This window comes from Anabrus simplex, chromosome 8 (genome assembly GCF_040414725.1).
Source record: "Anabrus simplex isolate iqAnaSimp1 chromosome 8, ASM4041472v1, whole genome shotgun sequence".
Classification (NCBI taxonomy): Eukaryota; Metazoa; Arthropoda; class Insecta; order Orthoptera; family Tettigoniidae; genus Anabrus; species Anabrus simplex.
The window spans coordinates 27,562,521-27,589,698 of NC_090272.1; the positions used below are offsets into that span (position 1 = coordinate 27,562,521).

Genomic DNA, 27,178 nt, shown 5'->3' on the forward strand with positions numbered 1-27,178 from the left:
AACAGCGTATATGCAAGTTCATCACAATCAGCTAACTGCCTCGCGCCGCCCGGTTATTTTTCAACAAGTAGTTGTATCACTGCCATTATTTTACGGGAAAATGATTACCAGCATTAATTTTATATGTTAATGGATCATTCACTCACGTTTCATTCAACTCTGTCTGGTCCAACTCAAAAGCTATTTCCTTCTTAAATCCTAATTCTCGGTAACAGACCATGATGTGGGGGTCAGTAAAGCAATCACAGAATTATATTCTATTTGCCATACATCATCTGTCCCGAACAGTCCCTGGTAATGAAACACGTCGCCAAGATACTTTTTTTTTTTTTTTGCTAGGGGCTTTACGTCGCACCGACACAGATAGGTCTTATGGCGACGAGCCAAGATACTATGTGCTACTGTAAACTGTTTCAGGATAACTTAAATATTATGTCCAGGTGCAAAATCCAATGAATCAAAACTTCCGTTGTTAAAAGGAACAAACTTTATAATTAAAGCTACTGTTATTTAATTCATTATTTATTACCTTTGTGTTACCTGACGTCGTTAAGGCCTCCTCTTACACAAAACCAACATTAACAATTACGTTAAACTTACAGTTGCTAGGAATTAATTTCAAACAGCCTATAACCGGATAATTGCATTCGAAATTTGGCAATATTGTTACCGTTTTATATTCGACAAAAGGAGGTGAATTATATTTCAGTTGTGCGGAACCATGCATTTGCAATCTTGTGCTGAAACAGGGCTATCGATTGTGTTATATTTATAGTGTTACGGGAATTAAGCGCTGCAGATGGCGCGTTCAGACACTTAATGCATGGTTAAGCAGGTTTGCTAACCAAAGACCGAGCTACTTCACTGTAACTCTGAAATTTGTTGAGCAACATATTCTAGTGATTGTTTAGGACCGGGCATTTTATTCTTGAGTGAGTATTATGTAATTAATGCATAGTGTATAGTGTTTGGAGTTTATAATAATTCATTGTGTAACTATTGCGCCGGCTTGGGACTAAATTTCGGCACCTCGGCGCCTCCGAAAACCGTAAAAGAAGTAGTGGGCAGTAAACCCATTATTATTATTATTATTATTATTATTATTATTATTATTATTATTATTATTATTATTATTATTATTATTATTATAACCTTTGGCTTTGCTTGATCTTTCTTGAACACTATAAATTGTGGGCAGGCATGTTTGAAAGTATTTTGAGAGAGGGAAAGAAAATACTATACCTGAATAAACCCACAATACCATTTAAAACTAACTGATGCACGTCTTACGAGTGACAATAGACTAAAAAGAAGTGTTTTGAATGAATGAATGAACTAAGTGAATAAACCACACCCAACAGCGTAGCCATGTTTGAACTCCGCATACCGTGATTTCCGAAGTTAGGCTACATTGGGCATTGTCAGCACTTTAATGGGCAGAAAGAAACTGGCCAGCCTACTGAAAGTTGGCCCTTTGTCGCCAACGACCAGGTTTCGAAAATGCAGTAGTTAAAAAGTGCCACTTATGGAAGAAACAGCCCCCAAGAACATTCTTGTTGAATGTAACGAGCTAAAAGGACTTAAATTATGTTCTTGGTACCCCAACAGCTCATACATGTAATTTTAGAATACAAAAACAATTCACTGCTCACTCACTGTGCTACGTACCACATCAACTTTTGGAAACAAAAGAGAAGTGCTGAGCGTGGGAGGAGGGAAGTTTGAGGATCCGTGAGGTAAACTAGGTAAAATACAGGTAACACAAAAAACCCATCATGGAACACGACAGAACAGTGAAAACAGATCAAATAGGCCCTAACTTTGACGGTGACTGTACCACGAGAACATCAATCTACATCGAAAATGCCACCGTGTACATTTCCTAAATGTGCTGTATTCCTTTTCTTTTTCAGAGAAGAAATTCAAATTTAATAGCTAGAAAATAAACCACACTTAGGGTAACTCACAACAGTAATATTTTCTAAATAGATTCCAGCACAGCCACTACTGAATCCCGTACGACCTCGTAAGGTAAGCAACGTAAGTCACCGGTTGGGTCTCCGGTTGATTAAACGCGGGCTACTGACCTGGAAATGTGGTTGTGGGCACTTTTTAAGCATGTTTGTAGTTCTACGTGATCGTAGGCATGGGACCTCCAAATCTACGTGGCATCAAATCAAGCAAGTGACTCTTAAATCCCACGTGTATTGGTCTAGAACATCCAGTGACAATGTCATTCATTATGAGGTCGTCGCCCCTCTCCTCCGCTTTACAGTTTTAAGGGGAAGTAAGACTTTTAAGTGAAAGGTGTCGACAAGGAAAAGGGAGGAGTCAAGAAATGCCTGAAAATAAAATACTTCCGATACTTCGCCGACCTAAACCTATCTGTTTCGAAAAAGAAGAGTCGATCAAGAGGCAGATATTAACAGCCTGACACAAATACGAGAAGGTAACATTTAGACACGGCTAGGGATACGTGGTCATCACATGAACAGTGAACTCCTGCTCAGGCGACCTCTTTGGAGGGTAAGACCTGCCTCTCAGTCCCATGGGAGCTGCGATGTTCCGGATTATACGAAAAAGAAAAAAAAGTCAACTAATCCACAGCAACCTTCAGCTATAGATTGGTAGAGTATCAACCCGTCCCAGTAAGTTAGGTAAATGTGATAGCCCGCATACCAATCAGTGACGACGACTACAGCATCGACAAGCAACCAACTGATACATGTGCAAAATTGATGAGAACACGTCTGCCTGCTTCTCACGGCTCGAATTGGGTTCTTAACGAGTACGTGTGAAAATGCTGAGCTCAAGGATTTGTTCAGCTTCCACTAGTACGGAAGTGATACAGTTTCACGACAATTATATTCCCAGGCTGGACTTTACCAGTTCATTATTTACAACAACTACGTGACGATGCGAAACCTCTTGTATTCTAAGTTAGCTGCAAGAAAAACTGAAGTGAAGTGCGCACTACAGAACGGTTACACCTTCACCGAGAATTAAGACCAACAGCACAGAGCTCAAGTATATTACAGGCCACCAGAGAACACTATTTGCGATAGGAAATGTTTAAAATTCACATCAAATTCTTAACTTGCCATGGCATGGCTATTAGGAGGTCCACGACAGCAGGTTCATCGTAAAAATACTCCTTAGGGTGGAAAATCCAGAGATTAACCAATATGCCTACAGTACATTGGAACAGATGTGGCCAAATTCAGAGGAACCCGAGCAAAGTCCTCGCGAAACGTCAAGTTTCCCTAGTTTGTTTCTTTCACGCGGTAAAAATCCACAAGATATCGTGTCTTATTCCAGGCCGTGAAATTATAAATCTAAAACATTTCACATATGGTTTTTAAAACACACAACTACAAATATTAGAAGAAAAAAAAAACGGTAACTACAACGTAAGTTAGAGTAATTTACTCATACGTAAACTGTTATCATCCCGGGTGGCTCATAGGGAGGCTCGTCGGACTTGTCCGGAAGGTTTGAGGGAAATAAAATACCTCTCGCGTACTGAAAAAGTCTCGAGGCAACCTCAAAGACTTACTCCCTCTCTTTATCGTACAAGTTGTTTTCCGTCGCACCGACACATACAGGTCTTATGGCGACCATGAGACACGAAAAGGCTAGGAATAGGAAGTAATGTTATTTGTTTTACGTCCCACTAACTACTTTTACGGTCTTCGGGGACGCCGAGGTGCCGGAATTTAGTCCCGCAGGAGTTCTTTTACGTGCCAGTAAATCTACCGACACGGGGCTGTCGTATTTGAGCACCTTCAAATACCACCGGACTGAGCCAGGATCGAACCTGCCAAGTTGGGGTTAGAAGGCCAGCGCCTTAACCATCTGAGCCACTCAGCCCGGCAGGAATAGGAAGGAAGCGACCATGGCCTTCATTAAGATACAGCCCCAGTAATTTCCTGGTGTGAAAATAGGAAACCACGGAAAACCATCTTCAAGACTACCGGTACTGTTAGTGGGATTCGAACCCACAGCTGTGTGATCCTAACCGCGCAGCCAACTTTCTCCGTTTCCACCTTCATCTGTAACGGGGAGATTACACTGATCGATCGCCACTATATTCAACTTGCTAGCGTTACGGATTCATGTAATAATGCAGCTACGCCAGGCCATGGTAGATATAGTAATTTAGCTCGGTCATCGGATTCTGGGGAACCAAGATCATGCAGGAATTATCGGAGCCTTCCAAATCTCTTCGTCCAAAGTACAAACAATTCATTAGTGGTATTTTTAACCAATACTGGAAAGCCAATTTGGCACTGGATTTGCAGTCAAAAGAAACATTCAGTACTCAACTTTACTTCTGCAGGAATTTCCATACTGTCAAATAAGGAAACAAAGCCTATACACTAATAAATGTACATGCACCCACAAGTAATTACAACCGGAAAGACTTCAAAACGTAGGACTTCTTGCACCTTCTAAAGAAACTACAACCAAAATTCCAAACATTAAAAAAATCTGTTCCCTGTGCGAATTTTATTTTTTTTATTTTTTTTTTTTTTTTTGCTAGGGGCTTTACGTCGCACCGACACAGATAGGTCTTATGGCGACGATGGGATAGCAAAGACCTAGGAGTTGGAAGGAAGCGGCCGTGGCCTTAATTAAGGTACAGCCCCAGCATTTGCCTGGTGTGAAAATGGGAAACCACGGAAAACCATCTTCAGGGCTGCCGATAGTGGGATTCGAACCTACTATCTCCCGGATGCAAGCTCACAGCCGCGCGCCTCTACGTGCACGGCCTGTGCGAAAATCAAATGATCATAAGTGTGCCTCCCGGTCATGGCCATCCATTAACTGCCACCCATCCTTACCTTACATCACTGGGTGATACAGTGATAGAAACCTTGATAAATTAAAAACAAACTGGATGACAACGAATGCGATGAATGATCTCTACTTTCCGTCAGTAAGTCAGGTAAAGATACATAACCAATTATGACGATAATAGCAATACACCTCTATGATGGCCCAAATGTTTCGAATTCGGGTCACGAGAAGTCAAAATGGTCTTGATTGGTACTGTAGAAAAAAGGCTTACTAATACCAATCGTTTGCGTCTTTTAGATAACAAAATGATACTGATGTAACAGATGTGAATATGAAAAAAAAAATGCATGCATAATTTGAAACAAATGGAAAATGAAGGGGCCCAAAAACACGATAAATGTGATGATGCTTGTGGTTTAAATGGGCCTAACATCGAGGTCATCGGCCCCTAATGGAACGAAATGTTATGGCCATTTAAAATCTAGAATCTTCCACTGACCATATTTGAAAACATGAGGGCGAAGAACGAATGGATGGCTATGAGGTTAAAACAATCAGTGGATCCCACCCGCAATGCCGTACATTCCCAGAAACTAGCGTTAAATAATAGTATTACTGACCAAGGGATTACGTCTAAAGCATAATACTGTATCGATGACAGCTTGTAGTCGAAACGGGTCCAAAATCCAGGTCATCTACCCCTCAAAATGATACTTATCGCTAGGAAAGTAGAACCATGCTATTTGTCACGTTGCGGCACTAGTCAAAAGTAGCGTAGACTCGCGGTATTCCACACAGTATGGTACTACTCACAGGTAATGAAATTCGCACATGCAACACAGACCAATGGTATTTCGCACACTGCGGCGCTATTTACATACAACGCAAACCTATGGCGTTGCTCACATAAGTGGACTAACCACAACGACCCGCACAATCCCGTGGTCTTCCTCACATAATGGGTACTAAGCACAGGCAAGGCAGAACCATGGTGTCGCTAATCCCATGGTGTTGCGCATATAGGGGTACGAATTACAGGTACTGTAGAAGCCGGCAACGTACTCTATTGCTACTAATCACAAACCTATTTGGTACGTAACATAGTGGTACTACGCGCAAATAAAAGCGACCCATGGTGTTCCCCGCGTGGTGGTAAATATCACAAGTAGTTTCATGGTTCTAATAAAATCATCCCTCGGTCGCCCCTTTTCATTGCCTGTTACGACAGGCAGGCGATACCGTTGGTGTATTTTTCGTTTGCATCCCCCACCCACAGGGGGGTTGTGTGTTCGGTCTGCGAGAGGTATTTTATTTTCCTCAAGTCCGCCGGCAAGATGGTAGGACCCCGCTATCCGCCACCTGGGACGCGCCACGTGGGAGTATCATCAGTATCGAAAATAAAAAAAAAACAAATTAGTTCAGTGCTGAGACAATTATAGTTTAGGATAAAAAGAATAATTTAGCTCAAAAGTGTCGAAGTTATAAAGCCTCAAAATACGGCTAAAATGCTCAGTATACAGCGGTTAATACGTTGTAAATATGCCAGTGTTCAATGTGTTTATTAGTTCATAATCATATACAGTACTGTGAACTGCTTTTTTTTTTTTTTTTTTTTTTTTTACTGTCTACAAGGTACGCTATGCCCAATAACTGCGTAATTATATTAAAAAAAAAAAAAAAAAAAAAAACGGCTTCATAGACTGTAGAAGAGTTTGTCACTATGTCCCATGGGCATCTCAATAACAGGCTATATATTAGGCAGAAATCAGCGTTCTTCCTTTTCATCCTGTACGGTACTGTTTGAGCAGAAGGACTTACTTCAATGCTAACATGATCCGAGTTAAGTATGTTGCCTGTTAAATTCTGTATATACACTAAATTTTTCTGAAATTAAGACCAAATCGGGCACGTTCCCATCTCTAGCTAGGAAGGTCAGACTTATTTGTCGAAGATTAAACTCACTCATTATCTCTAAAAATGTTAATACAAATTCACTTCTTTGCTTAATGACGTTACCTGGATCAGGAACCAACTCGCACTGACATGATGAAACCACCCGCAACCATAACTGTGTCACTAGAGTTCAGCTCGTTCGTTGAAAACACAGCACCCTGGCAAGGGGGTGACTTTCACAAACTCATTCCCAACAACAGCTATACCCGTAATACGTAGTACAAGACGCGTCTTAACACAGTGCTGGAAGACGGAGCAGCTGTAGTTAGTGTCATTGCAAAGGTGTCCGACTCGTTGGCCGGATGGTCAGCGTACTGGCCTTCGGTTCAGATGGTCCCGGGTTCGATTCCCGGCCGGGTCGGGGATTTTAACCTTCATGGGTTAATTCCAATAGCCCGGGGGCTGGGTGTTTGTGCTGTCCCCAACATCCCTGCAACTCTCACACCACAATAACACGCAGTTACCTACACAAGGCAGATGCCGCCCACCCTCATCGGAAGGTCTGCCTCACAAGGGCTGCAATCTGCTAGAAATAGCCACACGAAGTTATTATTATTATTATTTATTATTATTATTGCACTTGTCCATTCGTTCAAACCGCTGTGTTCTATTGTATGTAACTCACACGTGAGAAATTAGGCAACTCCCAGCAACAAGACCCGGCCAGCAGGCTTATCTCCACGACAACCGCAGTGTGTCCGCCCACATTTCCATGGCAACCATGCCCCTACTCCCTTCTCACTTGCAGGTAGACAGGCAGTAAACGGACCTCACTCTAAGAACTATCAGAACGCATCTTTCAATATTACTACCCTAGTTCTTGCTTCAAAATTTGTGCTAGTTCTGTCTACACAGCAACGAGTACACCCTTACATCATGCACTGAATGTTTATCTTTGCGAATATATAGCAATACTGACACACCCATTTTAACCACCCCAGATCTAATAGATCCTTCAACTATCAATGCGGTAGAATTCGCAATTAAGGAACTAAAAAATTATAAGGCATGTGGTGAAGACCTAGTCTCTGCAGAAATCTGGAAAAAATGCAGGGAAACCAGCAATCATAAATCTGCATCAGCATCTATTCAAAATGTGGATCACAGGAAATCCCAGAACATTGGACCTCAGGCGTAATCCATCAATTATTTTAAAAAAAAGAGAAAACTAATCCAGTTAATTAAAGAGGAATAACCCTTTTTGGACTGCACTTACAAAATTTTCTCCTGCATAATTTACAACAGGATAAAACACATTCTGGAACCATAACTTGGAGAATACCAAGGAAGATTTCGCCCAGCGCATACAGAAGTTGCCCAGACCAAATTCTCAGCCTGAAACTAATTGAATATTAGAAATAAAGCTGTTTAATTCATTCACAGATTTCAAAAAGGCTTATGATAGTATGCACAGACCCACTCTTAGATCAAATGGCCTTCATCCTAAATTAACAAAAATTATTGAACTTTAACCAACATAATTTCAAAGGTAAAGTTCAGGGGAGAAATGTCAAATGCTTTTACTATAAATACAGGCCTCAGACAAGGTGACTGATTATCCCCACTGCTTTTCAATATGGCTCTAGATTACATCATGACATTTTGGCAAAAATAAAACCCACCTAAAAATCAAAATTGAAGCAAAACCCTCAATAAGGAAAAACTGCCTAGGGTTTGCAGATGATTAAGCTTTCTTAGCCACTGAAATGGAAGAAATGCTCAGATCACCAGTCACCAGAAAATTGCATTAAAAATAGGATTACAAATATCCTCTGAGAAAACGGATCATGCCAATGAAACCCCTTGACATAAACGAAGTCATATATGATCAAAAAATTAACAGTCCTACAATATAAATACCTTGGAGAAATCATTATGCACAACTTAAGCGAGAAAGCAACATGGATAAATAGAACCAACAAAATTAAAAAAAAGCACGATTTCTAATCTGGTCATCTTAACCACAAATGCTTGTCTATAGACACTAATATCCAACACTACAAAACTGTAAGTTTGCCCGAAGCCACTTACGTTTGCGAAACGTTGTTCCAAATTAAAAAAATGAAAGAACTGATCAGCTCCTCAAAACTGAAATAATTATCTGAACGTGCATAAATATAAAGTACCAGGTTGAAGGAGTCTTGAGAATCCTCCCCAATGAAACTATCGAGATACTGACCCAGTTACTAGCATGACGAAGAAAAGAATCTCTTTCACATCTTACGATTACCAGAAAACAGGATTTTACAACTAATGATGAGAAATCTGTGAAAGAAGACAGGAGGGCATTGGATCAAAGAAACTTAAGATCTCAAAAACAGTTGGGACTCGAAATTATAGATGGAGAGAACAAGAATAAAACTACCACCCTTCTTAAGGATCGAAAATTTTCAACTGAAATGATTCACAGAAGGCCTGTAGAGATTTCAGATGAATTAAGAACACTGCGGTCAGAACAAATTAAGTACTGGACGGACAAGAATAAAACTGTACAACCTTCAATGAAAAGGTCCAATGTGACTAATAATAATAATAATAATAATAATTATTATAATAATATAATGTCATAGTTACCAACTGCACTATCGAACCAATACTAGGTCACACAAGTACAGTCGTATTCCTTGTAATATATCAAGGCTCATTATTCCGACAGTAACACAGCATACAGAAATGGGAAGCGTGCGAGGACACTTAGGACCCTTTCTTTGTGAACAGGAATATTACAATCGCCCTGCACGTCTCCCAAAGAGACAAATCCTCGGAATGAGGAATGTGAGATGAAGAATGCAAGTACTCACCCTTTCTGTCTACAATCAATTCCTTTGCTTATCAGTGCATGTCGCAGTTGCTCCAGGACATGTTCAGGATTGCTGCTGTGAGTTGTCGACACATTACACACGTCCTGGAAGAAAACCATAAACTTCAAGTTACGACTGAACAGAAATGTACTAAGAGAGGTGGCCAGGTTAGACTGGACAAGGGGATAATTACCCTCTTTAGAAATGCAGAGGAACTGTTATCTTTATAGTTTTGGCTGCTAAAGGCATTAACAAGGCATTAAAAAGTCAAAGTATTGAGGCACCAGTCACATCAACTTATTTGACATTGACATTATCATGCTCAGAACTGGTACCCTATCCAAACATAAGCACGAATTCAGCACCTTCCACCTTCATTGTGGGAACCTTCATAATCCTAAACATGCAGTTGTCCGATTCTAATGGTAGTCAATCTACTAAAACAGGGATCTATATGAATCATAACTGAACATCTTTCGAGTCCATTATAGGAACCTTCGGAATCCTCCATCATGGGTTTTAATCCGATTTTTAAAGGGAGTTGATCTTCCGTAATACTACTATTTTTTCCGTGACTGTCGATATGAGACTTCCAGTTTTACGTAGCAATCTGAACCAACCCACCTGCACTGAACGGGAAGAATTTAATTCATACCCGAGTGCTTGTTTAAACGCGGTTCTAGCGCATATGCTGCAAGAGTGACGCTTGCACTAGCCAGCACGTCCCCATATCACCTGATTCACAAGTGTTCGGAATCAAACTACGCAGACTACTTATCTCATTGTTCTAAGCAACAATCCAGTATAAGAATATCAGGAACTTAGCAGCTGTCTATCGCCACAGTACTATCGTTTTGAAAATAATCACATACGCATTATCGCACCTACCTGCAATAAATTCATCAGAATACGTCAGTCAAGCTTTCTTGCCCTCAGTTGTCTTCATTAAAACCTTTAGTTAACTCTATTATACTGTCGAAGCCGACAACACCTGTAGACTGCTGTCCGAAGAGTGTTAAAAATGATCTTTGAAGTTCAAAGTTTGAACTATTCTCGAAGACTCAAAGACGCTTACGAACACTGAAGTGCGCCTGCGCTATGATTTGAATGTATCTTATTGATACGCAATTTTCTGTTTCGACATTGGTTGTTCCCCTCCTGTTCCTTCCCCTTTCCTTCTCAAGCGTAGCCTACGTGGCTGGTTGTGTCGAGCTGTTTACTTATCGCTCGATCAGAACATCAACTTAGGGGTCCTTTTCGAACCCGAGGCTGGAGCTGGGAACGGTAGGAGCGGAGCGGAGCAGTTGTTTTCGCTCGTCCTCCGGAGACCTCCGGTAGCCCTCCGATTGAATTCACTGGCGGAAAATTCAAATGCTTTAATGCGGGCAATGTTGTAACGGTGATCTTAGGAGGATTTACAATTTAGATTTCGGTACTAATTCCACAGGAGCATGTGTTTTTCTACGTTTGTCATTCAAATGCCGGAGAGAGAGAGAGAGAGAGAGACCGCAGTCGTTTCAAGATTGCCTTATTACTTGTTACGCTATGAATAACTGATTTTGATCTGTTGAAATTCAGTTTGCGTCCGCCTCTGTGGTGTAGTGGTTACTGTGATTAGCTGCTACCCCCGGAGGCTCGGGTTCAATTCCCGGCTCTGCCACGAAATTTGAAAAGTGGTACTAGGGCTGGAACGGGGTCCACTCAGCCTCGGGAGGTCAACCGAGTAGAGGTGGGTTCGATTCCCACCTCAGCCATCCTGGACGTGGTTTTCCGTGGTTTCCCAGTTCTCCTCCAGGCAAATGCCGGGATGGTACCTAACTTAAGGCCATGGCCGCATCCTTCCCTCTTCCTTGTCTATCCCTTCCAATCTTCCTATCCCCTCGCAAGGCCCCTGTTCAACATAGGTGAGGCCACCTGGCTAGGTACTGGTCATCCTCCCCAGTTGTATCCCCGACCCAGAGTCTGAAGCTCCAGGACACTGCCCTTGAGGCGGTAGAGGTGGGATCCCTCGTTGAATCCTAGGACAAACCTACTCTGGAGGGTAAACAGATAAAAGAAGAAGAAACTCAGTTTGCAATAGGTGCAGGTGGATAGAATAATGTAGATAGAATATTGCCATATATTATGCCCTTGCAAATGCATTTACAATATTATAATAGTTAATAAGTAATAATTATATTCCATTGCATGTGAACAGGTGCTATATACGATGCTCTTACATAAATTATACTCGTAGCTCATTTATTACTGAAGAGAAAGAACTTATTGGAATTGTTTATATGCTGTACCGGGCTGAGTAGTTCAGACGGTAGAACGCTGGCTAGTGGTTGGGACGGAGCGGTGCGGAGCGAAGCAGTTGTTGTGACGTAATCACCCGGTTGTACCGAGTGAACGTACTGTAGCGGCACGTTTAAACACGTTACTGGTATGACAACGTAAAGGTATTTCAGCCATCTATTCAATGCACTTTTCTCACAACAGAACTGTTTCACTTAATACAGCAATGTTGTTTTCTGCTGCTGAAGCCGACCTGCTCATTTCATTCTTGTGATGCCTCTTGATATGATCCCACAGATTTGATGCACTACCACCCGTCGCGAAAATGCTACCGCAAAATTTGCATTTTGCTGATGTTTATCATCACTCATCAGTAATTTCAAAGAAATGCCATGCATCAGATGGTCTTCGTGGCATTTGTGGTACAAATACCTGTAAAAATTTATTAAGTTCCTTTAGATATTCTAAAAGCTGAATACCATCTAAAATGGGATTAAATGTCTAACTAATACCACAATTATTTTCTAATATACTTTGCATTATCTACAAAACACAACAAGCAGAGGAAATATAGACGCAAATTTAATAAGCACAGACTGAATACAGGTGCAATTAACTTACAAGAGGAGGCCACGACGTTCGGATCACGGACTACCTTCAAACTTTGTATACATTTGGTAGTCCATTAGGACAACATAATGTGCAAGTAGTAAGGCGTACTACTACGGCGTTCTCGAGGAAATCGCAAGAGAAAGTTTCGAGTCGCAATATGTACCGGTGCGTTGGGGTCACGAACTGAAACGGCGGTGGTCGAGTGGTTAGCGTTCAAGCTCCGTAATCGCTGGTTCGAGTTCCGCTTCTCGCTTTATTTATCAACACTGGTCTTTTTCTTTAAAATTCTATATGTTCGGGGCGTCGACCCATGTGGATCTTTTGCCTCTACTGGCACCATATTGTATGAAACTGAGTGTAATTGCAATGGCGGTAGTGTGGAATGTTGTGTGTGAGGAAAGGAAGTTTAAGAACGCCACAAACACCCCGTCCCTAGGCCAGGGATATTAATAATTACAATTTAAAATACCTGAACTGGCTGGGAATTGAGCCCGCGGCCGCCAGGTGACAGGCGGACGAGTTGCCTCCTACACCACGGGGCCGGACAACACTTGTTATCTATCTATCTAGGTGTTCTGCCTTATGGCAGGTCTTGTCATGGGATGAACCTCTTCCACTGTTGCCTGTCCTGCGCCAAGTTTTTCATGTCCGAATATTTATTTCCTTGGATATTGTCCAACATTTGATATTTTTTCCTTCCTCTTCCTCGTTTGCCTTTCACCATTCCTTCTATTCCTTCTTTCAGTAAACAGTCCCTCCTCAAACAATGTCCGATCCAATTCATTTTTCTCCTTCTAATGGTGTGTAACATACTTCGTTCTTCTCCAACTCTTCGTAATACCTCCTCATTCCTTACCCGGTCTTCCCATTTCACTCATTCTATTCTCCTCCATCCCCACATCTCCAGGGCCTCCAATCTTCTCTCATCTTTCTTTCTCAATGTCCAAGTCTCTGCGCCATACAGCGCTATGCTCCAAATGTAACACTTAGCAAGTCTTTTCCTCAAATCTTTCTTTAGTGGTCCACAAAATAATTTTGATTTTTTCCTAAAGCCTTCTTTTGCTACGGCAATTCTTTTCTTAATTTCTGTTGTGCAATACATATCATCTCTGATCATACTTCCCAAATACTTGAAGTTACTGACTTGCTCTATTTTTTCTCCTCCTATACTAATTATCATACTTTTGGTCTTCTTCTTATTAATTCTCATTCCATATTCTTCTAGTTTCATGTTGAGTTTATCTAACATTTGTATCATTTCACGTTCGCTTTCTCCCATCACAACCATATCATCTGCAAATCTTATACATTCTACTCTCCTACCTCCAACACAAACTCCACTATTTCCATTAAAACTTTCATTGATTATTTCTTCGAGATAGATGTTGAACAGTGTCGGTGATAAAGAGCAGCCCTGTCTTACACCTCTTCCTAATTCAATTTCTTCACTCAACTCATCTCCTATTCTCACTCTTGCTCTCTGGTTTAAATATATATATTACACTTCAAAGGTAATATAATAAAAAAGGTGTATTCGATTTGCATGGACTTTATTGGATATATATAAATATATATATACACTGACTGACAGAGCAAATGCAACACCAAGAAGGAGTGGTCAGAACTTTATGCCAATTGCAGGGTAGACTGACGTCACTGAGGTATGCTCATGATGAGAAATGCGCCGCTGTGCTGCGCACGTAGCGAACGATAAATGGGACACGGCGTTGGCGAATGGCCCACTTCGTACCGTGATTTCTCAGCCGACAGTCATTGTAGAACGTGTTGTCGTGTGCCACAGGACACGTGTATAGCTAAGAATGCCAGGCCGCCGTCAACGGAGGCATTTCCAGCAGACAGACGACTTTACGAGGGGTATGGTGATCGGGCTGAGAAAGGCCGGTTGGTCGCTTCGTCAAATCGCAGCCGATACCCATAGGGATGTGTCCACGGTGCAGCGCCTGTGGCGAAGATGGTTGGCGCAGGGACATGTGGCACGTGCGAAGGGTCCAGGCGCAGCCCGAGTGACGTCAACACGCGAGGATCGGCGCATCCGCCGCCAAGCGGTGGCAGCCCCGCACGCCACGTCAACCGCCATTCTTCAGCATGTGCAAGACACCCTGGCTGTTCCAATATCGACCAGAACAATATCCCGTCGATTGGTTGAAGGAGGCCTGCACTCCCGGCGTCCGCTCAGAAGACTACCATTGACTCCACAGCATAGACGTGCACGCCTGGCATGGTGCCGGGCTAGAGCGACTTGGATGAGGGAATGGCGGAACGTCGTGTTCTCCGATGAGTCACGCTTCTGTTCTGTCAGTGATAGTCACCGCAGACGAGTGTGGCGTCGGCGTGGAGAAAGGTCAAATCCGGCAGTAACTGTGGAGCGCCCTACCGCTAGACAACGCGGCATCATGGTTTGGGGCGCTATTGCGTATGATTCCACGTCACCTCTAGTGCGTATTCAAGGCACGTTAAATGCCCACCGCTATGTGCAGCATGTGCTGCGGCCGGTGGCACTCCCGTACCTTCAGGGGCTGCCCAATGCTCTGCTTCAGCAAGATAATGCCCGCCTACACACTGCTCGCATCTCCCAACAGGCTCTACGAGGTGTACAGATGCTTCCGTGGCCAGCGTACTCTCCGGATCTCTCACCAATCGAACACGTGTGGGATCTCATTGGATGCCGTTTGCAAACTCTGCCCCAGCCTCGTACGGACGACCAACTGTGGCAAATGGTTGACAGAGAATGGAGAACCATCCCTCAGGACACCATCCGCACTCTTATTGACTCTGTACCTCGACATGTTTCTGCGTGCATCGCCGCTCGCGGTGGTCCTACATCCTACTGAGTCGATGCCGTGCGCAATGTGTAACCTGCATATCGGTTTGAAATAAACATTAATTATTCATCCGTGCCGTCTCTGTTTTTTCCCCAACTTTCATCCCTTTCGAACCACTCCTCCTTGGTGTTGCATTGTCACTGTCAGTCAGTGTAAATGAGAATGTACATATTTCATACTAGCTGATGTACCCGTGCTTCGCTACGGGATTCTCAGAAAGACTGACTTTGTCGTTTTCCTAACCTGAAATCAACATAGGTCATTACAACAACGTAAGTATGAATGTAGCGATTAAAAGCAATGCTATCATATCAAATACTCGATCAAATGGAAAGCCGCACGTTTTATCACTTTTAACGAACAGTGCTGCGGTTAGATTGCAGTGCCAATCTAATAGTCCAAAGTTCCAGAGCTGGAATGACCAGGCCGCAGATTGCCATGAACACTCATCTGCCATTATTCCGCTAAATATGCACACTGTTCATCCCAATCAGTGCCTCAGAGTAGGGATTGAATAGCCCGAATGCTATGATGATCCAGTGTGTTACGCACCAGTAGTATCAGAAAATTTATAAACCAGGGGAATGGCATGCTAAAGAAGAAAGTTATCTGACTCCCCAGCTACTTCCCATCAATATTCAGACAGGCTGTTACACTCTGTACGACTGGGCGAGTTGACCGTGTGGTTAGCGGTGCGCAGCTGTGAGCTTGCATTCGAGAGATAGTGGATTCGAACCCCATTGTCGGCAGCGCTGAAGATGGTATTCCGTGATTTCTCACTTTCGCACCAGTCAAATGCTGGGCCTGTACCTTAATTAAGGCCTAAGGCACTCCTAGCCCTTTCCTATCCCATCGTCGCCATAAAACCTATCTATGTTGGTGCAACGTAAATCAAATAAAAATACTCTGTACGCAGCAGTAATCCTATCTACTGGAGATGAGGGGCAACAGAAGACACAAAGCACATCACGACAAACAATGGTCAATGTAATGTTATTGTTGATCAATGTTATGAACTTTCTATATTGTAGGCCTTCACATTTAGTTTTCTTTCGACTCTGTGATTTGTAAAATATTTTATACCATAAACTGTAGTTTCTTATTCTCCGACTTTACATACCGATTTTCATTAAATACTGTTTACCCATTTTCTCGTTACTCGGCGCTGATATGGACTTAGTAACAAAAATCAAAATTCATGAATATCTTTGCGATCATAGCCAGTACGGTAACAATGTATAAGACATGCATAATAGGAAATTTAATACCCTTAGTTATGTAGCATTCATCGATTAAACCTCTAATAAGAAATATTTAAGAATTACATTTTAGGCCTTCCCCTAAACTACCATTTCACTCAGCGTGAATAAAATAATTTACAGCCTAGACTATAGCGACTTATTTCCTGACTTTTCATACCGATTTTCATCAAGACAGGACTAATAATAACAACAATATTTGAGAATTAAATTTTAGGCCTTCCCCTAAACTACCATTTCACTCAGCGTGAGGAAAATGATTTATAGCCTAGATTGTAGAGGCTCATCCCCCGACTTCACATACCGATTTTCATTAGACCACTAATAACAAATAGTTGAGAATTCAATTTTAGGCCTTCCCCTAAACTACCATTTCACTCAGCGTGAGCAAAATGATTTATAGCCTAGATTGTAGAGGCTCATCCCCCGACTTTACATACCGATTTTCATTAAATTCTCTTCAACCGTTTTCTCGTGATGCGTGTACATACATACAGACAGACAGACAGACAGACAGACAGACAGACAGACAGACAGACAGACAGACAGACAGACAGACAGACAGACAGACAGACAGACAGACAGACAGACAGAAATTACGGAAAAGTAAAAATTGCATTTTCTTGTTACTATGGACATGACCGATACAGAAATACCATTATTTTCACATTCTGAGCAATGTACAGACAAAATTCTTATTTTATATATATAGATATTCGCCTTCTTCATACTTATAAAGTAGTATTTACAACGTCGCTACCAAATCCGTTGCGCTCCACTACTGGAACTGCAAGCCAGCACACATTCAGTACTGTGCCTCCGTCCTCCGCTCGCCCACCGAAAACACTGACTGGTTTCCAAGCAACAGTTTACTACCGGAGAATACCGGACGAAGCGCTGCACTCGCACTACCGATTGCAATCATAGGAGCAACTGCTCCGTTCCCAGCTCTACCCGAGGCTGCTGGGCTGCGAGCATCTGACTGTGAGTGTAAATCGCGAGTGTATGTTGTTTGTGTATCTTGAGTGAAAGATGAATGCTTGTGGCAGCGAATGGGCGTGTAATAGGGTAGGAGTTGTGTTTCTGCGTGTGCTGTGCTTTGTGCATGCGCCGGGCTCGTAGCCTAGGGGCCAGATGAAGGCCGTTCCTTTCTTTCATTTTTTTTCTCGTAATTTGTATTACTTTTATATCACTTTTGGTAACAGACGTTATGTTCTGCTCTATAATACGAGGCCAATAGAGGTTTATTGTTGTAAGGTGCTTCAGTTATGGTCTTGTAAATATTTTGCTACCTTAGAATAAATGACAGATGAGTTAAGGATGGAAAACTCCGTAACCTCTCTTCCCCTCTGGGTATGTTCCTTTTTCCTCGGTCCTAATGTTAGTGTCTTCTCAGGTGGTAGCATTATAGCGTGGATTCCATCTGCAAATTCAGTCTCCTCTTATTACAAGGAGCAAATGTGACCGGACCTGTAAATGAAGATAAGATACGCGAATGTTTCGGTCTCGAACTGCTACGAACCGAGGAGCTGAGATATGAACTCAGTATTAGGGGCGTTTCTTCTGCTGGCACATTAGACGATGCCATTAGATTAATTCGTTCCTCGTTAAGTAACCCTGTTAGTTTATCAAGCTGTTAACCTTCTATTGTTCTTGAAAGTGCGTTAGGTCGTATCGGGGTTTCTCTGTCTCAAATAGAGTCCACGTTGGACGAGTTTAGTCAAGGTGATGTCACTCGAAACCAGATTCATCGTATTAAAGTTCGCCTGCTTCCTTACAGGAACCGTGTGTCTGATCTCCAGTTATTTGGTGATAGTATGGGTGATGCGAAAACAGTTTTGTGGTCTGGTAAAATTGAGTCGCTTTTGAGGATGGGAGATAGTCTTGTTTTCTGTCTCTGTTGAAAATAAACCTGGTGAAGTTACTGAACAGGAGATTCGCAACCACAGCGTTTCATCCGGCGGTGATTCATGTGCGACCGAGAATGTTTCTTCAGTCGTTAATTTCACAAAGCTATCACACCCGCTGCAATTACAGTGACAGAATTTTTCGGACAGAATAATCTATACATGTAATACCCCTTTTATTAAAGAAAGAACAGGCAATAAATTCAAAATTACTAAACTATGTTGTACAACTGTCCTAAAGTTGTGAATCCTCCCCCACAAAGTTATGACATTAACCCCATAGAGAATTTATGGGATATACTGGAAAACAACATCCGGAAACTTCCCATAAATTCCAAAGCTGATGTGAAGAAACAGCTGCAAGAGGAGTGGAGAAAAATTGTCCCATTCCACCACATCAAAACTCGGGGAGAGCATGCCGAGACGCCTGACTGCAGTGCTTCGCAGGGAGGGAAGAATCACGAAGTATTAATATTCCTACATGGACTTCATCTTTCATATTTTTGTTGTACTTGCGCACTTTTGTTCCAATATTTATGAACAGGCAATTTCTTATTATTTTAATTACATTCATAAGTTACAAATTTTTTGTGTATCATGAATGAAGTCCATGTTTATTTTTTGTATCTGTATGTGTAACTATTCATTCTGAAGTAAGCAAAATTAAACTATGTATGTTTGTTATTAATCTCATTTTTTAAATTTAAATTTCAAAGTAACTCTGGCAGTCCGAAAAATTATGACGGTCACTGTACTTATTAAAGAGATGGAGTCTTAATCTGTAGAATCTATCGAACAAGTTAGAGTTCGCAAGAACTCTAACTGAATTCCTCGAGCACAGTGCTATATATTGAACCCTTTGGTCCATATTGAGGGATACCTTTCTTACCTATCAGCAAAGTTCATGAGATCTGTCTCTTGGGTCGTGTCGGGTTCTTCGTCACTTGCTGAGGTAAAGGTAGGGTTCAGTAATTCTAATCTATCTACTGGAATGAAAGGTCTGTTTAAAAGATTCCTATTTATTCAGGAAATTTTGAAGCCTTCTTTTATGTCAATGGTATCATAGAAGTCAATTGTGTCCACTGGACACCGCAATCATTTTTACATAAACGTCAGAACACTGGTGTGAGACTTTAACGTAACTGCCTGACGGGCATTCTTACTAGAAACCATTGTCTCAATTATTAATCATTTAAGAAAGGAAAGTCTGGAAATCCTTAAATTCGGCCTCCATGTGAGACCACATGTACCATCATAGTGATTCGTTATGGTCCAGCCCTCGTAACACGAACTCTGGACTCTGGGTATAATTAAGGCCGTCCAATCGGTGTGTGCCACACAGTGGTTCTACGGCATGGACCCTTAATTGAATCGATGTGACCTGCGTCTATGTCATGGACCGACATCCAATCCTCTAAGTTACTTTAAAGTCATTGTGGATGATGACCGCAAGGAAATGATGCTACAATGGCATATGACCCCTGACCATCCAAGTTTCTAGGCTGAAGGCTAAACACAATTAAGTTACATCGGTTGATGACCAAAGTTTCCACTTTACTATCCCCAGCACATTCACTGCTCAATCAATCAAAGTTCAATCATTACAACAATAGCAATGCTCACAAACTTTGTGGCAGTAAAATCCATTTCCTTCGGATATGTCCCTTTAATCGTTACTTTATTTTTTAATATTCCCCAGAAAACAAACTAAAATTTCCAGAATGCATCTCCAAGTTATTCGCTTGATTAAAGTTATTTCAAAATGCGGTTTCACTGAATTTAATCATTAAATAAATATAAATGATTTTAACGAAATGTTAAAGATCAGTAAATTTTATCTCCGCGGACTCTGGTTTCTTCACAAATTCCTACGCAGCTGTGATGTGGATTCAATATTGCGATGTTTATCTGGCTGGAAAAGAATTTTTACATAATTCATGTCCAGTTATATATCTTGTCTTGTGATCTCACACTTTTAAAATCTAATCTAGTCCTAACCGTTATTAACACATCCTAATAATCTACGTACAAACCAAACAACCCGCCATATAATTACGATGTCATATCTCGTCATTACCATTTATGAATTTTGCACACCCCTCACAGACAAACCGATCATCACAGCCATCGCTCTATATTTTGGACAACCCTGAATTTGGTTACTCTGTTCCTTATACTCAAAGTTCGTGATTTCAAATGTTCATTACGTCCCCAATTACAGTATTTCGCAATACTTAGATCATTACCGGCTATGAATTTCAACTAAATCCAGCATTTTAACGTTTCCCTGGCCGAGAATACAGTACAATCTCAATTCCACGCCTGTCCCGTTATCATAGCTGAGGCCTCTCATCCCCCAAGTTCGCTTGGCAGTTACATGAAACACCTGGTTTACTCACAGTTGACTGGCTTCTCAAAATGCTCTCTTTAAACTCTGCCGACCAATTTAAACAAATACGATATTCTAACCACAAAATGCACAGATTATGCTTCAAGATGCCCACACTAATTATACGCGTCGCCAATTGATACCGCTATGGATTTCTATGAATTTCTTTCCATTCTGAACATTATAAAATATTCCTCGGGCTATCATGTCCCGGCTTCAATGACAGGGCTCTAACCTGATTCGCACATCTCATCTCAACTCATATAAAACATTCCTCGGGCTTCCGTGTCCCGGCTTCAATGTCAGGTCCAACCTGATTCACCAATCTCATATCAACAAAACTAACCTCTGTTTCGCAGCTCCACAATTATCATCGACAAAGAACTGGAATAAAATCCTCACTAGAAATCTCGACGTCTAATATTGCACAATGCATTAATCATGAATAACTTCGCATAAATGATATCGTATTTAATAACTTGATTTTTACGAGAAATGACTGAAACATTCTACTAGATCTTTTATTGTCAGTCAAACACAGTTTAAAATGGGCATAGAAAAACGTTTCTCTCCGTGACCAAATTCATCACCCTAGGTTCTCACCCGACAGCGCGCTTCCACTCGATTGAAAATGAGTGACCATGGATTATTATTATTAACGTCAAATTGCAGACAGGAAAAATTTACGTCGACTGAACATCTTAATTTGGCATCACAAAATATAGGCAGTACACTCACACGGATGACGATCTACATTGGACGTGATATCACTTCGGAACCCTATTCAATAACATTTTACAACATTATACGGCACTCGCAAGACTTCAAAAATTTATCCCATTGGGAAATAAAACAAATGACCCTTTTAGTCGTACTCTCACATTTACAAAACTTAGTAGGGTGACCACTGCGTCGTATATCCCCATTCAAATACACTTTTAGAGATCATGAGACAAGATATAAGAGGTAGTAAGATGGAAAGTCACCTACCTCATGTAGTCATAGGGCTCACCTGCGACCCTGGCATTTTATTTAGCCATTTTTACATTCATGGCTTCACAGTTCATTATTTATTTTCTTCAGGTTTCCTGGAATAAAGCATTTAAAAAAGAGAAAATACCCTTCACTTGTTTGCTGGGCGCACACGATGGACTATCATTATTTCGGCACACGAATTACTTAATCACATTAGAATTTATTCAGTACTTTGACCGTCCTATCTGGTACAATTATTTCACTCAAGAAAACTATCTCCTCATGGACTCAAGACCTAGCCACACTGGCTGAAATCTGCAGTTGAACTCAGTCTACTTTCGTTGTTTGATTTCGCAGAGCAGCTCAACAATTTTTCGTCCGCTTTGTATCACAAATGCCGGAGAAGGAGACTTCGTCATGGCGTCCCTTCATATTTATAGCAGTTACCCCCTCTCTTCGGATCTCTCCCTTTGCCGCCAAGAAAATTTCTATAAATTTTCTGACTTACCTAAACTGTAATTTGAAGAGTTTTGAAAGTGACTACATGCTTGCTACATTTCTGGCGGTAGTGTTCATAGACATTTAAAATTTTTATGGGTTCGATTTGTGAGATGATTGACCCCCTTTGATAGGCACTATATTTTTTTGACTTGGCTTGGTCACGCCATGTACACGCGCTTTTAAATAGTTCACAAAAATGACTTGAGATTCTTCCGCCGTTGACACGTGTGGCTGACGTCACGTACCCCAGAGCGTGGGACCGAAGGTAATCACCCCCTCGTCACGTGTCAAATCCATGCTATCAAGAATCCAACTTTTAGTTTAATTGTTAATTTATACATAATGTTCTTAGGGCACAAAGGTCATGGGTTCAATATGGTGCCAAAGATCTGATTTGTCAAATCATTTATCCACATGCTTCTGGAAACTTAGCCAGTCGCATAGCTGTGGCTATGCCTGAGCGTGACTCTTGGGGATTTCCATGAGAAACTATTACGTGAATGTATTCCTATTAAAGCACTATCTTCTCTAGTGCAGCTATATTTCTTTAGAGAACAAAGAAGTAATGAATCACTTTCAGAGTATGTAGGGGACATCAATGTTTTCGAGTATTCCGCCTTTAGTATTCGGAAGGTGAGATTGAGAGTTCTACTGCTGAACGTCTGAGGCCCGAGTCTTACTTGCCATTTACATTAAGGCCTAATTCTTTCCTTGAGCTAGAAAATGCTTGTGTTGCTGCAGAAGGAGTGAAGCATGTGGACTCACCCCGTAATATTGATTACCATCATCTAGTAGCGCTTCTGCCGCTGCTTCGCCTTCTGTAGATTAAACACGACGTTGTTTTCTGTGTAAATCGGTAGATTTACGAAATGCATGTCCTCGACCGTTTTCTAAACCTGGCACTGGTAACTCCGGTTCTCAGCCCACTGAACGGATGTCACGAGTATGGGTCTGACACAAATTTACGTCCTCGCTGTCCTGTCGTACCCAATCATCTAGCGGCGATCGCAGCAACAGGAGTTGATTATAGCTCATTCCACGTTAAGAAAACAGAATTGCTCTTATGGACCTACAAGGAGTTGATGCTGATGATGCTTGTTGTTTAAAGGGGCCTAACATCGAAGGTCATCGGCCCCTAATGAAACGAGATGGACGACATGATATGATAATTAAAATTTTAAAATGTATCCAATGATTGGAGTTTAAAAAAGGTGATGAAAAACGGTTATGAGGTTAAAACAATCAGTGGATCTAATTCGCAATGTCTTATTTCTAATAAAATAATAGAAAATACAGGTGACAAAGGAATAAGGCATTGCCTGGAAAACAGATATATATAATTCAAGTTAAAAGTTAAAATGACACATTAAAATACGCAACACGAACTAAAATTAAGTCAATGGGATAAAAGCGCAGATAACACAAACACATCAGGACAAACGACATCATTACACACGATAAAAAAGACCACTGTCCCTCATAAAACGGATGACGAGGTCTACGGACTGCTCGTCATCGCGCAGGATCAGGGAGATGGTACGCGGGAGTTTTAGACTACGGCGCAGACCGCCCAGGTCCACGCACTCCGTAAGGATGTGTACCACGGTAAGATGATCGCCGCAATTAAACACCGGAGGGGGTTCTCCTTTCAATAAATGGGAGTGTGTTAGTACACCGTGGCCGATCCGAAGACGACATAATACCACTGCTTCCCTCCGAGAAGTCCGAAGGGAAGTCCTCCATACCTTCGTTGTAACTTTTATCGCTCTCAGCTTATTCGGAAGAGGAGTGGCCTGCCACTCCATCACCCAATGGGACATAACCAGATGTCTCAGCTGAGAGCGAATGTCACTTGCTGGAACCTTGTAAGGCAACGGGGGCAGTGTTACTGCCTCCTTGGCAGCCTTATCTGCTAACTCGTTTCCCTCTACACCCATGTGGCTTGGGAGCCACAGAAACGTGATTCTGGTGCCGGCATCCGAACACCTGGCCAGCAGGTGAGATTGTTGACCATATGCAACAACTTCCATCTGGGTCGTCTGTTATAGCTTGGGGTTGGAGTGCAAAATAGACTTTGAGAACTGTTGAATTTGAATAATTACTCCTGTTAATAGAATGTTTACTCATTCTTATGAGGTAATTCGAATTATTTTGTGCTGTTCAGAATGCGTAAAATAGGTAAAAATAGGTTGTACATCAATTTACGTATTTTTAGATATTATAGGTTTAACAATGTTGGCCATATTACATAATCGTATTCATGATTTCCGTGAAAAACAAAATAGGTCACTACGGGATAAGCTTTTCCTGGCTTCAGTATTACTAGACATCCCGTGCAATACGGAACACGCAACCCTGAAAATAATGACATGTCTTCGAAAACACCAAAATGTAATCTATTCAAGTCAGGGCTAATGAGCACTGAAAAAAAAATAGTATGAGCTCCATTAGACCTCAATGTAAATGACCCGGTCAGCACTACGTTTCACTTTTCCAATCATCTGTGTTTTGTGATGTAAGTGGCATGTCCTTGTGTTCTTACATTATGAAGCTTTATGCATTCGTTACGTTCGGCAAGCGACCAGCAAATCCCGGTTTATTGTATAATGCTAAACCATGATCACATCTTTATGTGAAATATATTTACTCGTCAAGAAATACGGAGTAGTGGTGTTTACCTAGTATTCAAGAAGAAACAATTTTTATCCGTATCGAGACATTTTACAGTTCCTCTTTATTATTTGTGTCTAACGTATACGTCTGCAACCGAAGAGGAATTTTATTTTTTTACGATCTGCTTTACGTCGCACCAAACACAGATAGGTCTTATGACGACGATGGGATAGGAAAGGGCTGGGAGTAGGAAGGAAGCGACCGTGGCCTTAGTTAAGATCAGCCCCAGCATTTGCCTGGTGTGAAAACGGAAACCACGGAAAACCACATTCAAGGCTGCCAACAGTGGGGTTCGAAACTACCATCTCCCAAATGCAAGCATCACAGCTGCGCGCCCCTAACCGCAGGGCCAACTCGCTCGGTAAAAAGGAATTACAGCAAGTATTAGCATGGTTCAAATTGTAGCTCAACATCACCTAGCTAGTCAAGCCAGGCGCCAGCCTGCCGCGCAATCAGACGATCCGACAATCCGCCAGTTCGACGGAAACGAGCTAGCGCTAGTTGGTTGCAGGCAAACTACGGTGAGGGAGAATTTACTTGGTGACTGACAGAGCAGGGGCTGACGTCACCTGGATGTTTAGTAGCTCATCTTCCTGTTCATGAACAGTAGTTGGCTACGACTGTGTGGTGAATAGTGATAGGATATTCGATTCATTTTACTGAATCGATTCGTTTCATTCCGTTCACGTTACTGAATCAATGCAGTGATCCGATTCACGGCACAGTAATGTTTAGCACTACAAATAAATTCAGCTGTTATTTAAACCTCCCTGTAAGAAGAGGGCAGTAAATGCAAGTGTGAATTATTTTCAAATGAACTCAGAACGAAAGACTGTCATAGGGTACCATTCTTTCAGTGAAGCATGGCTCTGCATGTCTCGTCCGCAGCGGAAGTTCGACTCTCCGCCAATGTCCAGTTTTCCGATAATGAACCGTGCGTGTTATGCGTATCAGTGTAGTGTTGGCTACTGAATGCATGATTCGAAGCAGTGTATCGATTCATTGAAGTGTCCGAGTGAATGGATTCACAGAAACGGCGAGCTCACGGCACACGATTCAGCTTACTCCCAGTGGACAGTGCTGAGTGACGCACTCACTGAACGTTGACGGGGAGCCGAGCTTCCGCTGCAGCGAGACAGTGAATCATGGCACATCGAAAGAATCGTGAACGAGCGCGGCTCAGTGAGACACAAGATACACACGGCTCCTTATCGGCTCACTGGACACGCGGAGAGCCGAGCTTCCGCTGCAGCGAGACATACAGAGAGCCATGGCACACCGAAAGAATCGTAAACGAGCCGGCTCAGTGAAACACAAGATACACACGGCTCCTTATCGGATCACTGCAGCGAGACATACAGTGAGCCATGCTACACTGAAAGAATCGTATGCTATAATGAACTCTCGAGCTCAGCTCATTTGAAAATAATACCCATTTGCATTCACTGTCCTCTTCTTACAGGGAGGTTTAAATAATAGATGGATTTATTTGCAGTGTTAAAAAGGTAGTCACAACATAGTTCTGAAGTAGCTAGTAAGTAGGTAGGCTATTAGATTATACTATTTATTAGTTTAATGAATCTTAGTATTATAACTTAGTTGACATTTGACAATTAAACTCGACTCTAGCCCGCCCTATGACTATGAGTCATGCTCATGACCACTCAAAAGTATCTGTTTTATATTGGGAAGAACGGCTCAGTATTCTCTCAGTTCATATGTCACATCGTTGCACAAGACTTCAATCATATGTGGACAGACCCAATAACAGTATGTTGAATCAGAAAACCAGCGGGCTACTGTACACCTCGGGTAGCCTATACAAAATATGACGATTAAAAAAATCCTCAGCTGATAGAAAAATACATATTTTCAAAAATGACTGAGCGAGTTGTCGTGCGGTTAATATCGCGTGGCTAAGCGCTTGCATTCGGGGGATGGTGGGTTCGAATCCCACCGTCGGCAGTCGTTAAGATGGTTTTCCGTAGTTCCCCATTTTCACACCAGGAAATGCTGGGACTGTACCTTCATTCAGGTCATGGCTGCTACCTTCCTAATCCTAACCTTTCCCACCCTGCGTCGCCGGAAACCTTCGATGTATTAGAGTAACTAGCATTTTTTCTAAGAAAGGAGTTCATAGTATGAAGACCAGATGGCAGCTGCGAGCACTGAATGCTGTTGCTGCTGT

General features: G+C 41.9%; 1 protein-coding gene across 1 annotated transcript in view; it reads right to left on the bottom strand.

Moving 5' to 3' along the window:
* Nucleotides 1-27,178, bottom strand: part of LOC136879281 (maternal embryonic leucine zipper kinase) — a 544,919-nt gene that overhangs the window by 114,833 nt on the left and 402,908 nt on the right. Inside the window, exon 11 of the mRNA XM_068228854.1 lies at nucleotides 9,555-9,658. Within this exon, the coding sequence (XP_068084955.1) occupies nucleotides 9,555-9,658 (104 nt within the window). The remainder of the gene's footprint in view (nucleotides 1-9,554; nucleotides 9,659-27,178) is intronic.